The 17302-nt window shown below is 39.4% G+C and overlaps 1 protein-coding gene across 3 annotated transcripts in view; it reads right to left on the bottom strand.

The window, feature by feature from the left end:
- The window catches only part of CTTNBP2 (cortactin binding protein 2), a 153274-nt gene that overhangs the window by 32867 nt on the left and 103105 nt on the right, over positions 1 to 17302 (bottom strand). For all 3 annotated transcript variants that reach the window (XM_046669706.1, XM_046669704.1, XM_046669705.1), the window contains exons 9-12: positions 13674 to 13791; positions 10387 to 10662; positions 7831 to 7926; positions 6504 to 6583 (exon numbers count right to left, since the gene is read on the bottom strand). In XM_046669706.1, coding sequence (XP_046525662.1) covers positions 6504 to 6583; positions 7831 to 7926; positions 10387 to 10662; positions 13674 to 13791 — 570 coding nt within the window. The remainder of the gene's footprint in view (positions 1 to 6503; positions 6584 to 7830; positions 7927 to 10386; positions 10663 to 13673; positions 13792 to 17302) is intronic.

Here is a 17302-nt window from a genome sequence, read left to right on the forward strand (position 1 = left end):
GTAGGCCTCAAATAAGTGTCCTAACACTCTCTTACCCCTAAAGGTAGTGGAAAATTTTTACAGATTCTTGCAAAGGGAGACCTCAGTTCTATTCTTCACTGTTATTGTGACTGTTGTGTGTTATTCACTGTTGTGAATAACACTTTCAAAAGTATTTTTGTGGGAAATTGTGTTAGGTGCTGCTAGCCAAGTGCAATTTTAAACCCAAAGTCTCGAGCTCTTCAAATCAATTCCAAACTGCCATGACTTATTGGGCAGAAATTCTCTCACAAGGAATGGATTGTTTCACACCGTGAAACAGGATACAGATTTTCAAGATTTACGGAATATTCTGCCCACAAGATTTTCAACTAGCATTGCAATTTAATCTCGCCTCACTCTGAAAACAAGAGTGTTCAATTCATTATAGCCATCCTATCAAACTCCCTACACTTTCTTAAGATTGATTTTGAAATCCTATAACAGCAAGAGACCCAGCTTCATAGATAAGCTGTCTTCAATTTCAACACCTCATTTGTCCTGATTGTAGGTTCTTATGAAGTACAGACAGGAAACACTCAATTTAAAATTTCATCGAAAAGGCCATTCACTAGCAGTAAGCATTTTGTGTTCACATAGTCTAATATCCTTTCTGGAATAAGGTAAAATATAAATAAATAAGCGAATTAATAAAGAGAAAAAAATGTACAAAATTCCAGTTCATACATTGTAATGCACATATTCCATTAGTAGGTTTCTCTTCATTTCTCATCATTTAACCGGTATTGTTAAATTTTGTTAATGGTATTTTGTTGTATCTTGTCAAATGATATAGCTGCGTTCGTTATGATTTAAGATCTGAAGAAAAAAATTAACTTAATTACTTAGAGACTGTTACTCTACTGAGACTGGTGCAAACATGGAAAGCTTTACCAAGAAAATATATCTGTTCTAATGTTACCGTGTTACATTTCTCCAAATAGCAGGATCTGAGGTATAATAAATACACATGCTCCATGCTTCCAGCAGAGGGCTCTAAAGATAGACAGATAGACAGATGGGCAGCCAGATTTTGGGGCATGGGGTGGGGAGGGGGTTAAATATTTTAATTGTGTTGAAAGCAGATCTGTTCTTTGAAAATGAAAATCAAACTCAACTTCTAAAAGGTGAATTGTAGTCACCAGAATTATCCCCTAAGCATACGTTTGCAGTGTGACATTTTTGCTCATTAGTAAAGGGACACTGGCCTTATTATCACAATTGGTACCAAACCCTTTTATTTTTGTGTTTTCACAGCCTATTCAGGAAGTTCTTATCACATGTCAATTAGTGCTTTGTGAGGCAAACGGACTCTGGATTAAATGGAAACAATGACCTCCACAAAGGCCCATCCATCCCTTTATTTTTTTCCCCCAGTGCTTTTCTGCAGAACAGAGTTTACTAGAGGGGCTCCAGTCTCCACTATGGTCAATGCGGCACCTGTGGTGTGTTTTAAGACTCCTGGCATTATTTTAAAGCAATTATACCTCAACTTTTGTTCGGAGTTTCAACTTGTCAGAGTCTGAGGGAAAGCTTCTACTGTCCAGGGATGGTTTTGGTCTAGGTCGTGCAGAGATGCTGAACTCAAAAAAGAATGAAAAATAAAGGTCTTTACTCAGCCAATGTAATGGGGATGGCTATAGCTTCAAGTGTCAAGCTTTATAGCTAGGAGTTTCATTCTGACCTCTTCTAACACTCAGTTTTAAAGAACTAATTTATTTATGACTTTAGAGCCACAAACAACAGTTACTGTCAATTTATTCATATAAAATCCTCCCAAACAATATTGGCACATCCAGCATCAAGGCTAGAAAAAACTCGAGTCCTTCATTGTTAGGCAGGGTTTTAACCAGCTGCTCTTTATAGAATAAGAGAACAATGGGAATTCAAGAGAAATGATAGTTCACACACAGGGAGATGCGCACACTATATGTTTTTAAAAATTAGCTTACTAAAACTGTAAAAGCCCAAATCAGGCTAGGTTACCAACCTCAAACGAAGACAGGCCTTCATTTATTAACAGAGACATAATAATTTGCGCATTGTAGCTATTTAAAAAAAAAAAAACAACTATAGTATAGAACTCTTGTTCATAACTGCTCTTTTGTCACTTAGGCTCTAGCACTCAGGAAATCTTCCTGCTCCAGACCTCTGGGCCGATGCTCGCCCCACTGCCCAGAATCTTCTTCCACTATTGCCATGGAAGCCAAAGGACTCATTGGGATTGGAGCCACCTCTTCCTCACAGCAGGGACCTGGCCTCTTCCTTCCACTAGGACCTGACTCAGCCTTACTCCTCCCTGCCCTGAAAAAGATCAGGCTAGAACGGGTCATGTGCTAAGGGGATTGACAGGGCTTTGTGGTCTTTCTTAGATACACAACCATCCTTTACAACATTGTTTTTATGGGAATGTAGTAAACTTATTTTGGAATGTACAAAGAATAAGTAGACTCTCCTAGTCAAGATTCTTTTTTTCTTTTTGGAGGAAGATTAGCCCTGAGCTAACATTTGTGCCCATCTTCCTTTATTTTATATGTGGGATGCCTGCCACAGCATGGCTTCCTAAGCAGGGCACAGGTCCACACCCGGGATCCAAACCAGCGAACCCTGGGCCGCGGAAAGCACAATGTGCGAACTTAATCGCTATGCCACAGGGCTGGCCCCTCTCCTAGTCAAGATTTTTGATGATTAGCATGGCACATATCTAACAGGTGGTGGAAACGTAAGAATTGTGTCCTAGGGAATTCAGAGTCCCGTATTTTAAAGTAGGGCTCAGATGAGAATGATCTATTCCAGTATTTTTCTAACATAATAATTATTCATAGTCACTGAAGTATTAAAATACAAGATTAGAAATAAGCTAATAAAATTTCAAGTGGTTAAGAAAAAAGTTTGAGTAAATGCACAAAATTCAACCATGATAATAAATTATTAGTGATTCAAAACTCAATTAAGTTAAATGTTTCCTTATTAACTCAAGGATGGAGATTTAAAATTGACTTGTGTCATTTTAACTCCAATGAAAGTATTTGAAAATAACGTCATTAAAAAAAACAGAAACAAAAGCCTGATTTAAAATTTTCACTCCATGTGGTTTTCTTCATGAGGGCTTTAATACATGCATTTTATAAAATAGATTTACACATATATTAAAAACTGGTTACTGAAATCCTTTCTTAACCAACAGGCTAATAACTACAGTCATGCGTCACTTAACAACAGGGATGTATTCTGAGAAATGTGTCATCAGGCGATTTTGTCATTGTGTGAACATCATAGAGAGCACTTACACAAACCTAGATGGTATAGCCTACCACACACCTAGGCTACATGGTACTAATCTTATGGGACCACCGTCATATACGTGGCCCATTGTTGACTGAAACGTTGTTATGTAGAGCATGAGTGTAGTATTAAGTATGATTACATGCATGAGAATGGAAGATAGCCCAGGTTCAATTCCTGAGGTTTCACCCCTTACTCGCTGAGGACCCTGGGCAAATTACTTTGTCTTGGTTTATTTACCTGTAAAATGGGAGCAACTGGTATAAGTACCTACCTCATAGAATAATTAAATGAGACAACTGATATACTTAGAACAGAGCTTGGCATATAACAAATAATAAAATTCAGATAATACTAGGTTTGCATATCTATGGGACAGATTTCCAACAATTCAAAGACATATCAGCGTGCCTACAGTTACTGTGCCACTGGGCAGATATGTCACTCTCTGGCTTAAATCCTTACACTGACTTCCTATCGTACTTGTAATAAAATTCAAAGTCCATGCCATGGTCCTGCATGATCCAGCTCCCGGTCACTTCTCTGACCTCATCAACAGCCTAGACACCTTTGTACCTGCTGTTACCTCTGCTTCAAACACCCTCCATAAGGCTACTGCTTTCACTTCATTTGGTTTTTTGTTTACATGTCACTACAGAAAGGTCTTTCCTATCAACTCCATCCCAAAGCTCTTTCTGGCATCTCATCCACCAGCTCTTTAACTCCTTATCTGCTTTATTTTTCTTTCTACTTGTAATCAGTGCTAGCCATCACATTATGTATTTATTAATTGGCTTTTGATCGTCTTTGCCCACTAGAAAGCAAGCTCCATCACTGAAGGAATGCATCTTACACAGAGCTATATCCTAAGTTTCTAGAACATTGCCTGCATTTAAGGAGGCTCTCAATAGTTGTCAAACAACTGAATTAAACAACTAAACAGGACACAAAAATGCATAACATATGGTCTAACTCCTTAAGGAGTTTATAATCTTGTCTGGAAGAAGAAACACTGACAACCATTATAATATATTATTATCTCAGTCACTTTAAGTTTTGAAGTGATTGCTAAAATGAGTGAGACGTTTTTATTATCTTTATCCAAGAGTTAATTCTGAGCTTAAAAAAGTCCTTTGTGTATGCTCATTAAATTGAGAATAGAACTAACAACGTTGTTAATTTAGTCTCTGGTTTGTCGGTCATTGTTAGTCAAACTAAGTCTTATCCATTAGGAGGCACCCACAGAAGTGTACTTGGAATACGCTATATACAATGTGACTAGAAGACATTTCCTTTGACAGATTTACTCAGTCAAGGCTAATGTGCAGCTGTAATTCATTTGCATTGCCTTTCTATTCATGTTATCATCTAAACAGGTGAATGAAAAGCACTGAGCCAGAACCTTGCCTGACGCAGAGCTGAGAACGGAGACGGGAGAGAAGTGGTTCTACAGCTGACTCTGCTGACAGCCCTGAGGCTCACATTCCTGAGAACCAGTTGGTCACACAACTTCAACCTTCATTTAAGCAAATCTCCTTATATGTAACCTCAGGCTTACTTTGATGTATTAGGGAGAGGAGACCAAATAGCAAGGAAAAAAGTGAAAGTATCAGATTTAGAAGACACCATCTCTCCTAAATCGTAAGGTTTTTGAAGGTTTCTGTGCTCCTGTGGTTGCTTTTACAAAGGTCAGTCCCAACTCTGAGCCTAGCTAAGGTCAAGGGAATAGTTTTGAATACCTCTTTTCATCAGGAACAAAGACATCAATTCACAGTTAATAGAACAACTTTTGTAAAGGGTAATAGTCAAACCCATTCATTTTTTAAAAGGCTTTCCAAATTAAGGCAGCAAGCAAGATGACTGTTTACTTAATGTTTTAGATCATCAATATTAGTTTTAGATAGCTCTCAAACACACAGACACACATGTGTATCAATCCTGCACAATCCTGGCGTTATCACTCCCGAGCTATGTGGACTCGCAGCTGTTTTACCTCTCTGCTTCAGTTTCCTCATCTATAAAACGGGTGATATTATGTACCTCATAGGGATGTTTTGAGGAGTTAATAAATGTGTATCAGCACTTTGCATATTGCCTGGAGTGTAGTAAGTACAGTCATGTGTCACTTAACGACATGAGTACATTCTAAGAAACGCATCATTAGGCAATTTCGCTAACATCACAGAGTGTACTTACACAAACCTAGATGGTACAGCCTGCTACACCCCCGGGCTATATGTCACTAATCTTATGGGGCCACTGTCATATATGCGGTTCGTCATTGACCAAAATGCCATTATGTGGTGCATGACTGTACTGGACAAATACAAAGCAGTAAGTTCATCCATTTTGTAACCAGAACTTGTGACTTTCTCTTGATAATAACACTCTCATTCTTCCTTTTAGTAACGGAACTGTCTAGTATTAGCTGGGTGCACAGTTGTTCAGCAAAAGCTAACAGCTTCCAGCTAGGCATGAACATCTAAATTCTGGTCCATGGGATATGGGTAGGAATGATGTGTGCAACTCCTCTGAAAGGAAGGGCTTTGCCCTCCAGGCTTTCTTCCCTCAGGCTAGAACCTGGGTGTGGAAGAGGTGACTTTTTGAGCAATCCCACACAAACAACACCCTGGGGCATGGTGGCGTGCTGAGAGAGAAGCTGCTGAGATCCTGCAGGGGTCACCCTGTCCCTTCACCCTCCTTGAATCTCTCACCTGCTGGGACTTAGATGTTGGAGAAAAATAGATCTCTATCTTGTTTAAGCTATAATTGGTTGGTTTCTGTTAAAGTGGCCAAATCAATATTCTAACTAAAGCTAGCATATTTACTCAATTTTAAATTATGAAAGTTTATAGCAAGGTATTGTGATATTTATAGCTATGCTCTTCCTTCTTGACCAGTTATTTGACGCTAAGTCCTTGTTAGCGAAGACAACCTCCTCCTGCCCAAATTAAAACACTTCACAAGTCACAGGTAGTCTCTGGGTCCAGGCAATGGACACCTGGATGACTGTGGCGGAAATCCATAACTAAATGACCAGCAGCCTTCCAGGGAGGGGGCTGTTGAGGAAGGTCATGGGGTCAGAGCACAGGGCACAGGGTAAGTTGGGGCTCACACTCTTCTAAACATACATATGGGCTACCCAAAATTCCAGTGTCAGGGATGGGAGTATAAGACTCCAGTCAGCAGCGTCCACCTACCAGCCTGAGGTAGTTCTGCAGCATCTGAAGAGGAATCATAGACGTGTAAGTCACACTACTGAGGCAGCCTTCTTGAGGACCTGTAAGAAAAAAGTACACAGAAGGAAAATTGGCTCTTCCTTGTTAAATATAAATGATCAAAACACAACAGAATCTATCATAAAAGATGCAATACATCTGTTCACTTACGTAGGCAGAGCTGATACTTGGCCAAAAAGCACCAGTGTGCCTTTACCATTGTGAAAATATTCTAACACTTTGTACTGGCTGGTAAACAGCCACTGTTGCCGGCCTCCTAAGAGCTCCCCAGCTGCTGCATCCTCCCCCCAGGAAGCCCACCTCCCAGCAATCACAGCCAGGCCTCCAGGTCCCAGCTCCAACACTGCAGCCGGTATCTGCTCTGAGAGCTGGATTCAATATTTTACTGTTTATAAGCAAATGTTATCAGAGACAATACCAATCTTTAGAAAGTTCTAGCCTTAGCCAGCATTAATGCACGGGTCTGGAGTCTGTCTTTAGATCTATTCCCCAACTTTCCCTCCAATTCTGCCACTCTCTCAATACACTGTTTGGGCATAAAGGAATTTTCTGGAATGGTCTCACTCTTTTTTCTCCCCCAGACTACAATAAGTACAAACAACAAAATAAAACTTTATTAGCTGAAACTGAATTTTTAAAGACTCCATTCCCAAGTATGGGAAATAAATGATGAAATCAGTAGCCTTTTAGAGCCAAGAGCTGAGAAACTGACAATTGCTACATCACTTACTAGCTGTAGGACCTTAGACAAGAAAATCAATCTCTCTGAGCCTCAATTTCCTTATATATAAAATGAGGGTAAACAGAAACACAGATTTCATTGGGTTGTTCTGAGGATTGAATGAATTTATACTTGTGCTGTAAACAACAGGGCCTAGCACACAGTAGGTGCTCACAAACCGTGAACTTGTCCCATTATAATAATATGGATCATACACTGTACTTGACAGTCACAAAAGACATTTCTGTTAACATGGTCTCTGTCACTCTCTCATCAACGTGTAAGTTTGGCCTCTGGCTTGTTCCTACTGAGATGCAATCAGAAATGCAGCAATCAATGGTCAGGACACACCTCACAACAGGTGTCAGGAGCATGGCTTTTGATTCTTCCTCTCCTTAATTAAACATTTCAAAAAACATCTAATGACTTAGTTTAGGGGGAGTCACACTCACATGTGCATGACCAGAGGATGCAGGACAAAAACCATGCAGATTTCAGAACTGGTACCGAGAAACAATCATGAAGCAAACCCTTTACCATCATTACCTCAGTCTGGAATACCTTTACCTGACAAAAGCACGGTGATCTGCTCGGCTTTATTCTTCCTCATGAAGTCCCATGGGGACTGGGTGAAATTCTGACCTGCTGACCACGGCACATTTCCTAGTTGAGAAAAATAAAATGAAAAGTCAAGAGACGCTTAAAAGTAATTTTTTTAATACGGGTCAAGGTACAATTTCCTCTGTGAGAACCCTAAGGAATCCAGAGTTTAAACTGCCAAAGGCATGCACAGAACATGTAAAGGGTCCCACAAGGGGTTAACTCCCCAATACAATTTTTGTTGAAGGTCAAGAGGAGACCTTCAAACTATGGGCTTTTCCAAAGCCTCCATAGGAGAGATTAAGAGAGAAACCTAGAGAGTGAAAATACAACTAAATATTTCTAGGGTTAAGTTTTCAAGAACAAAGCTGATCACAACCTTTCATGGTTCTTCCAGTGCCTGCTTCACAAAGCCCAAGCACTGTGGATGGGACAACAGGCCCTTGGTGCTCTGGTCCCTGCCCCCATTTCCAACAAATTTTTAGATTCAAGAAAAAACAGGTAATTTCAGGGGCTTAGAATAAAGCAAGCCTTCTCACAGTCTGGGCCCTCTGCTCACTCTTGCTCAGAAAGGGCCCCACTTCACAGGTGTCTACTCAAGGGACGGATTAGTGATAAGTACTTGTTCCATCTCTTCCCTTCCACAGGTCAATTCTTAAATACTTATTTCAGCACAGCCCCAACACACATGCATACCCCTCCTATAATTCTCTGCTTTTCTACTGGCCTTGGTCCCTTTAACCTAAATTAGGTTAATGTAATACAGTAAAATCATTTACATACATGCATTAATAACAATAATGTTATAGTTATCAATTATCAAGTGGCTACAGCAAGGCACCAAAGTAAGCCCTTTATCCAAAAACGCAGTGATTTTTAGATCTGCAATGCTACCAGGGTGCTCCACACCTCAGTGACAAGCACGAACACTGGAAGCCTCAAGCCTCAGCATCCATTGCTCACAGAGGCAAATCTATCCCATGGTGGTGATACCCATTTGCCTTTGCCAGTTTTCAGATTAGCTGGAGGAGGGTGATGGTAGAGGGCCATTTCCTTCAAAACCTGGCTGTGCGACTTTATTTATCAGACCCCTGGGCGGAACCACACCTTGAATAACACTCTGCTGTATGGACAAAATGTGTTCCTGACAATCATTTATGACATTTTCTTTCTTAATTTTTTTTGTTTTTGAGGAAGATTAGCCCTGAGCTAACTACTGCCAATCCTCCTCTTTTTTCTGAGGAAGGCTGGCCCTGAGCTAACATCCGTGCCCATCTTCCTCTAGTTTATATGTGGGATGCCTACCACACCACGCAAGGTATGCCAAGCGGTGCCATGTCCACACCCTGGATCCGAACTGGCGAACCCCAGGCTGCCAAGAAGTGGAATGTGTGAACTTAACCGCTGCGCCACCGGGCCGGCCCCATTTATGACATTTTCTTAACGCAACTATTTAATTATACAATAATTCTTCTATAATAATTATAATTATTTTAATGATCATGCCAAAAAGCCATAAAATTAAGCTGTCATGAATAATTTGCTTTTAAAACTGGTGATAATATGTGTTTTGAAAGTGTTTTAGTATATATGAGTGAACAGAATAAAACACATTCTGATATAACAAGCTGATAGATTAATCGCATGGTAAAACTCGTTCTTCTCTCAATCTTAACCTTCCTTTTACAACATGGTGCTGTTGAAAACACACAGGCATTCCTATCAGACAGACTGGGATTTGAACTCTGACTGCTTTGCTCCTTAGCTGTGTGATCTCACGCACGTCATCTTGTAACTTGTTTAGTTATCTGTAAGATGAGCTTGTTGTAAGGACTCGCTGAGGTCCCGTATATAAAGCGTCCAGCACAGTTCTGGCATAGCAGCAGACTGCCCCTAGTTGTTAGTTCTCCTGGTTTAAGAGGAACGAAACCAATCAGGGACAATTCACATTTATAGAGCACTTATTATGCTCATCAGAAAGCAGATCTTATCTTTATAAGTTCTTCAGAGTATGTTTTATGGTGCCTATCAAACAGAAATAACCAGGTATCACCTGACTCATCCTATTTGGAAGCTTTGACTGTATCTTCAGTAGAGAGCATCTTCCAACTCTAAACTTCATTAGGGCTCCTGTCTTGGAGGTAAGGTGTTAATGTACCGCATTCCTGGCACAGCCCAAGTACGAATTTGGAGCTGTGTTCAGAACTTGTGCATCAGCAAGCAGCTGCAATGTGGTTAGTTTCTTGCATTTATCAAAATAGCAAGTGCAATCATAAAGCCTCATCAAGGGCTTTTATGTTCTTTACTCTCTAAGTATTATTTGAGGCATAAAAGCATTTTTATACTAACAGGCAACATTATGTAATGGCTGCATTGTGAACATTCAAGGTTTTCAGCACCAGCAGTTGCCAGAAGTGAGCTTTGAATGTATTTAATCAATGAACTAAGTATCAGGTTATTGAGCCCATAAACATAAATAAACCCAGAAATTTAACTTCTTCTCCATTGCAGGACTGCTGATACCTAGCATGATGGATCGCACACTGCTTGCACCGAGGCCAATGCTGGAGTCAGTCGTGTTATTAAACTTCATGTCTTCCAGACTCCACCATCCATCAGAAGAGATTGCTTGGAAATGATTTGTCAGAGCTTGACTCACTGCTTTTGAAAAATCATCCCATGATGTCTGTTTGCGGATATTTAAAGCACATATTCTGTTTTCGCATTCAAAGTCATCGGAACCATAGTTGCCTGGTTGAATCTCACCCACTGAAATCCTTAAGGGTATTTTAAGGGCATCTGTTGGAAGAACAAAAGAATTAAGAAAAAAAAAATCCTGATAGAAGAAAACAGCAAATAAGCAGATATGAACATTTTAAAAACAAAGGAAAGGGCAGCTATCATATTTTTTTAAAGAACATTAATTGAATGTTCTACTAGAGTAAACTTTGGTCTCCCAGTCTCTTCACAGTTTCTTTGGAACCACATTGCTTGAACTGTTTACTTTTCCTTTATCTTTGGCCTTTTCTATTTCATTCACTCTTCCCCTTCAGCAAGATTCTAAAATTCTTAAAAAAGAAAAAAAAAATCTGAGAAAACTAAAGCTCTCTCTTGACCCTGAATTCTCTTTGTTGTCCTTTCTCTTCACCTTCATTGACACCATCATGAATAAGGCAGGTTATAATTGCGCAGGTCAGTGTGCTTAGGACAGTGGCTTCAGACCCATACAGACCTTGGTCCGAGCCTCAGGGTCAGCCTTCTAGTAGCCCTGTGTACTTGCTACATTGCCTTGATCTCTCTATACACCAATTTCTTCTACAAAATGGAAGGAATGTGCAATTGAGTTGTTATAAAGAGTAAATGAACTCATGTTTAGAATAGATTTCACACAGTCTTTGTTATATGGTAAGTACTAGTAAATATTTGAGAAACAGTACATGGTGCAGAAGCTTTTTAAATGATCTTTCCAATCTCTCTGTGACACCAACTGACTGAGGCCCCACGGAGATGGGCAGCACCCTATGTACTTCGGTTCTCGCAAATTCAATTATATGCTTAGCAAGAGTCACTTGTGTTTATTCCCAACCTTCTATGTCTGCTGAACTCATTACCATAATTAGTAAATTAAATATTCCATAAACTGATGAAATGAGTTACTACTCCTATGAAAATTAAATTGAACACTTTAGAGACGCTGAACAAAGGAGATGCCAAAAACAAAAGTCATCTAATTACGTATGGATGAGACAACTACATAAAATTAGAAAAAAATTTATCTCTAAACAGATACTGCCTTTAGTTTGCTTTATAAACATGTTTAAGTCTTCAAACACCAGAAATCATAGAAGCAGCATTAAAAGCATGGCTTGTTCGTAACAAGAATACATGGAACTCTAATCATTAACATAAAAGTTGATGAAAAAATGACTTTGTGTGTTTTAAATTAAATATTTAAAAATCCGTATTTTTATGATCCACTTCTTAAACTGATTTTTCCATTAACTGAACAATTACAGGATTATTTTATTTCCGACTGTCAATTCTCAGTCCTCATCTTACTTATCAACAGCATCTGACACAACTGATCTCTGTCTGCTCTCTGATACACTCCTACTGGATTTCTTCAGATCTCATTGGTCACTCTTCACTGCTGTTCCCTTGCTGGTCCCTCCACTTTTTCTTAATGATAGAGTGTTGCAAGGCTCAATTCTCTTATTTTTTCTATTTGTATTCACTTCCTTAGTGATCTCAACCAGTCCCATAACTTTAAATATCATCTATAGACTGCTGACTCTCAGATTTATATATCCAGCTCATACTCATCTCTGGAATTCCTGCTGACTTGACATCTCCCCAGAGATGTCCTAACCGACATCTCAAGTTATTCATACATCCAAAACTGAACTCCTGATCTTGAATAGCAAAATCTGCTTCAGCCACAGCCTTCCCCTTGACAGGTGATGGCAACTCCATCCTATCAGTTGTTCAGGCGGAATACCTCAGAGTTATCCATGCATCCCCTCTCTCCCCGACGTCACATTCAATCCTTCAGGAAGTTCTGTTGGCTCTACCTTCAGCTATATCCAGAACCCAACCACATCTCACTTCCTCATCTGCTATAACCTAGACTGAGCTGTTATTATTGTCTCTCACCTGAATCACTACATTACTGGCCTAACGAGTCTCCCTGATTCTACCTGTGACTTCCTACAGTCTGTTCTCAACAAAGCAGCCAGAGATACTTTTAAAATGTACATCAGATCCTGCCACTCCCGAGCTCAAATGCTGAAATGGCTAACTTAAGTCCCTGCGATGGCCTACAAATTCCAACAAGATCAGACCTCCACCCTCACCCTATCCTGTAACTTCTCTCCCCTCGCTCATGCTAACCCAGTCACTCTGCCCTCCCTGCACTTCCTCAGACAAAACAGGTTCACTGCGCCTACTTTAGAGCCTCTGTCCACTCGATGTTCTGCATGGAAAGCTCTTCCCTGAGATATCTACATAGCTGCCCTCCTCACCTCCTTCAAGTGTTTGCTTAGATGTCTTATCATTGAGGCCACGCTGACCATCATTTAAAAAACTGAAACCCACCTCACACTCGCAATCCCCATTAGTCTTTTCCATAGTACCTATTAGCATCTCTCATACCATAGAATGAGTTACTCTTAAGTTTATGATTTATTTCCTGTCTCTTAATATTAGAATATAAGTTAAAGTTGAATTACTGTTACAGCTGGCTGACTGGATGGATTGAGTGATAATCTTGACATGAGAGGTCATGATATTTTGTATGATCTAACACTTCATTTTTATAAACACACAAGTGAACTTTTCATAAAACGTGCATCTACTTTTAAAGTCAGAAGGGACCCAAAAGATCCTCAATTATCTTCATAGACAGGTAGGCAACCAGATGTTGAGAGAGAACCATCTTACCTACATTCATACAACCAGCTAATGGCAAAGTACCCAGCCAGGATTTCTGATACCTTGCTAATCTTATGTCTAGAACGACAATCAAAGTCAGAAGAAAAGAGCAATGATTATTTAAATACTGTCCACGGTCACTAAAATACAAGGAAGATCTAGCATTATTTGAATAGCAACTGATTCTGTAAGAAGCCATTCTCCATGGAAAAAAATAATCATCACATTTATAATCAATAAAGTGTTTTTGTAGTAGCTAGGGTTCAAAGAAGGCTATGAAGAGAATGAGAAAACTGTAGCTGCATTAATATTTTCCCATTGTCCCAGAGGCTCCAGCAGTGTGGATGAAGGATGAAAACAAAGCTGCGAACGGCACTCACTCAGATTCTCCAGCAGATGCTTGCAGTCATCAGTGGCAACATCGTGCACAGTGCGACTGCACTTATCTCTCCTTTCTGGCTCAAGCCCTCCATGCCTGCACAAGATTTCTAGGCAATTCTGTAAAGACAAGAGCTCTATTACCTCACATCCAAATGGATAAACTCAAGCAAAAAATCCAAGGGAAAAGTCAGTTGCCTGTAGCAAGCAAATCAGGAGTTATCAGCTAGAAATCTTATTTCAATTCCAGCAACCCAAATATACAGATTAATCTAAACACTGTCTCAAAATGAAAAGCAACGAGTGTTTCATTTAAATGCGAATCACAGGATCGAAACATTGCTCCACAGAACAGCCTCTTAGGCTTCAAGAGGAAAAAAATTAGCTTACTAATCACTTAATTTGCAGAGTGAAATTAAGAAAGAAATTGACTTCAGCACACAGTATCCTTTTATGGTAATTTGGCAATGTAAAGCAAAAAGACTTTTGCTACGACCAGATGCTCCTTGCCGTCTTCTAGACTACGAACTGCTTTTCTGGTCACATAAGCACAGGGTTCCAATTTTAACAATTCTGTCTCGGAGTCCTCATCAGCACATTTATATCTGAGATCTTATGCTGTCCTATTTTTTTTATTTGAAAAATATGAAAGCCATGTTGACTGAGTTTTTAGAAAAACATTCCCAATACATATTGAAGTTACGTGCCCTCTCTTTATCAGCTTTTTCTTCTTCTCTGTTGCTTCAGGAAATCTCCATTCAAAAAATATCAGTACCCTTATGAACTGAAAAGTCTTAGTTCTCCAAAATTTTTCAAATCAAAGTAGAAGACAATATATAGGTAACATTTTCAAATAAATAATTGCACAGCAGGATATTACATCAGGATATTTATTCAAGGAACTCTGTTATATCAACTTTTACCACTCCATGATTTGTTTACTGATTTCCCACCAGAATAAGCACAAGACTGAATAGACCAGAAACCATGAAAAGGAACTAACAACAAAAACAAGCATCATCCTTCTCATCACTCCCCTCGCCCCACATATACACACACCACACACACAGGCTCTGGGCTGACTTCCACTTCTGACAACATAGCAAACCAGGCAGTCTGGAAAGCTTTCTCTAATCTTGGTGTAAAATACTCTTTTTTCTATTTGGTAAAACATACCTTTTTCCTTTTTTATGTAAATATTTTTATTGACATATAATATCCAAATTAAAAAGTACACAATAAATATACAGCTTGAAGAACAACCACAAAGTGAACACACTTGTGTAAGGAGCACTTTGGAAGGCTCCTTTATGTTCCATCTCAATCACTGTCCTCCCCCCTAACAGGCTACTACTATTATGATTTCTAATATCAGAGATTGATTGAGCCCGTTTATGAACTTTATACAAATGGAATCATACTGCAGGTACACTTTTGTATTTGGCTTCTTTTCATCCAATATAACGTCTGTAAAATTCATCCATGTGTTGGGGATAGGCATAGTTCAGCCTTTTTTTTTTTTTAATTACTGTGCAGAATTCCATCATATAAATATACCACAATTAGTCTATTATCTTGTTGGTGGACTTTCGGATTCTCCTAAGAACATTCTAGTACACTTCCTCTGGGGACACACGTACGCATTCCTGTTGAGTATAAGGATAGAGTTGGACTGCTGGGTCACAGGGTACACACATGTTCTACATCAGTATGCACTGCAAAGAGCTTTCAAAAGTGGTGATACCGATTTCCACTCCCACCAGGAGTATATGTGAGTTCTGGTTGCTTCATACTGTCCCCCAAAACATAGTTTAAATGCAATCACGAGTTCACAAGGAAGTAAAGGAAATCCCTAAGGGTCAAAGAAAACAAAGAGTAAGCTGAAACCACCAATTAAATGAAATTTGAGCAGGAAGCCAGTGCTGGTTTGAGGGCAAAGCCAATACAGGGACTCTTTCTGGATGCTGGGGGGATAAAAGACAAGGTCTTGGGACTCACAAAATGGAGGAGGTGAACCAGAGGAACCCTGAGTAAATAAAATCTGTCTGCCTGCAATGGGAACCAACTAGGACATTCATTTCTCACTGGCCCTGCTCAGGTTGGAGGAATCTCCTCTAACAATGGTAACCCAAGCCTGGCTTTCACGGGTCTGAGGTTCAGATTTAAGAAATCATTAAGCTAAGAAATGAACTGAAGACAGTCAAATATATAAATGACAGTTCTTATCAAACCGTTATTACTAATTTGTACAACACCAATAAATGTATAAGATAGTTAACAAGAAATTCACAAATGTGGAATTAGAAAGTAGTAAGAGAATTAAGTAGAATACAATCTGAGCACTAAACTTGGTGAATTCCTAGATGATAAGAGATAAAAATAATACATTTATTACAAAAGTGAGTACTTACAGCAAAAGCAGGTAAGAGCACAAACAGACCTGGATTCTAATCCTGACAATATAAATTATTTTATCTCTGACTTTTGGTAAATCATTTAAAATTTTTCTGTTTCAATTTCCTCACCTGTATTTCATAGAGGTGCTAAGTGACTTGAATGAAAAGATGCATAAAAAGCTTTTATATTCTTGATGTATACTAAACTCTCAATGTTTATTAGCTGCTGTTATTATTATAATTAACACAATCATCACCAATTAGAAAAGAGCCCAAATATTCAGTTAAGTGGTAAGGAATTACAGCACATCATCAAATGTCACTGATCTCAATATAATTCTAGGCAATGTTACTTCAAATTACAAACAGAAATGATAAAAGATGCAACCAAAATCTGTGAGATTCTTTTATGTCTGACCTTCAATATGGGTTGTATATAATTTTATTTCACTCAGGTAGGTCAATGGGCAAAAATATAAGCAGTGACTTTCTCTACAAGGAAGCACAAAATGTCAGTCCCCACAAGGATAGCAGGACAACACATATCCAAACACCGCTGCAAGGGTGAATTCTAGAGCGCCATGCTGGGCTGCATGGGGAACATAAAGAAGATGAAAACTTTGACCCAGTTGACACTTAAAAACGATAGCTACAACAACTATGGAGTGCACACTAAGTTTCAAGCACAGTTCCAACAGTGTATAAGTCTTTAGTGCTTGTCAATTCTTACAACTTAATGAAAGAGGTACTAAGCACCTCTGCCCCAGGCGCCATGTTACAGCTGAGGGTTATGACCACAAATAATGTAATAGTTCTGTTTCTCAGGGAGGAATGCAAAGTGTAGTGAAGAGACATGGGGAAAATGCACACAGACAGAGGGGGCTGTTCAAGAATGTCCAAAGTTTTGGGGCCGGCCCAGTGGCATAGTGGTTAAGTTTGCGGGCTCTGCTTCAGTGGCCCAGAGTGTGCAGGTTCAGATCCCAGGTACAGACCTATACACCGCTCATCAAGCCATGCTGAGGCGGCATCCCACATAAAAAACAGAGGAAGGTTGGCACAGGTGTTAGCTCAGGGACAATCTTCCTTACCAAAACCAAAACCAAAACAACAAAGTTTTACTACATGGAGGAGGAAAAGGAGGAGGGAAAGGTGGAAAAAGGAATCTAAGCTCTCTCCTTAAAGGGTGGGATTGTGTAAAGAGGATAAATGCTGTGAAGCCAGTCACTAGTTCTGGA

The sequence above is a fragment of the Equus quagga genome, chromosome 8, assembly GCF_021613505.1.
Source record: "Equus quagga isolate Etosha38 chromosome 8, UCLA_HA_Equagga_1.0, whole genome shotgun sequence".
Taxonomy (NCBI): domain Eukaryota; kingdom Metazoa; phylum Chordata; class Mammalia; order Perissodactyla; family Equidae; genus Equus; species Equus quagga.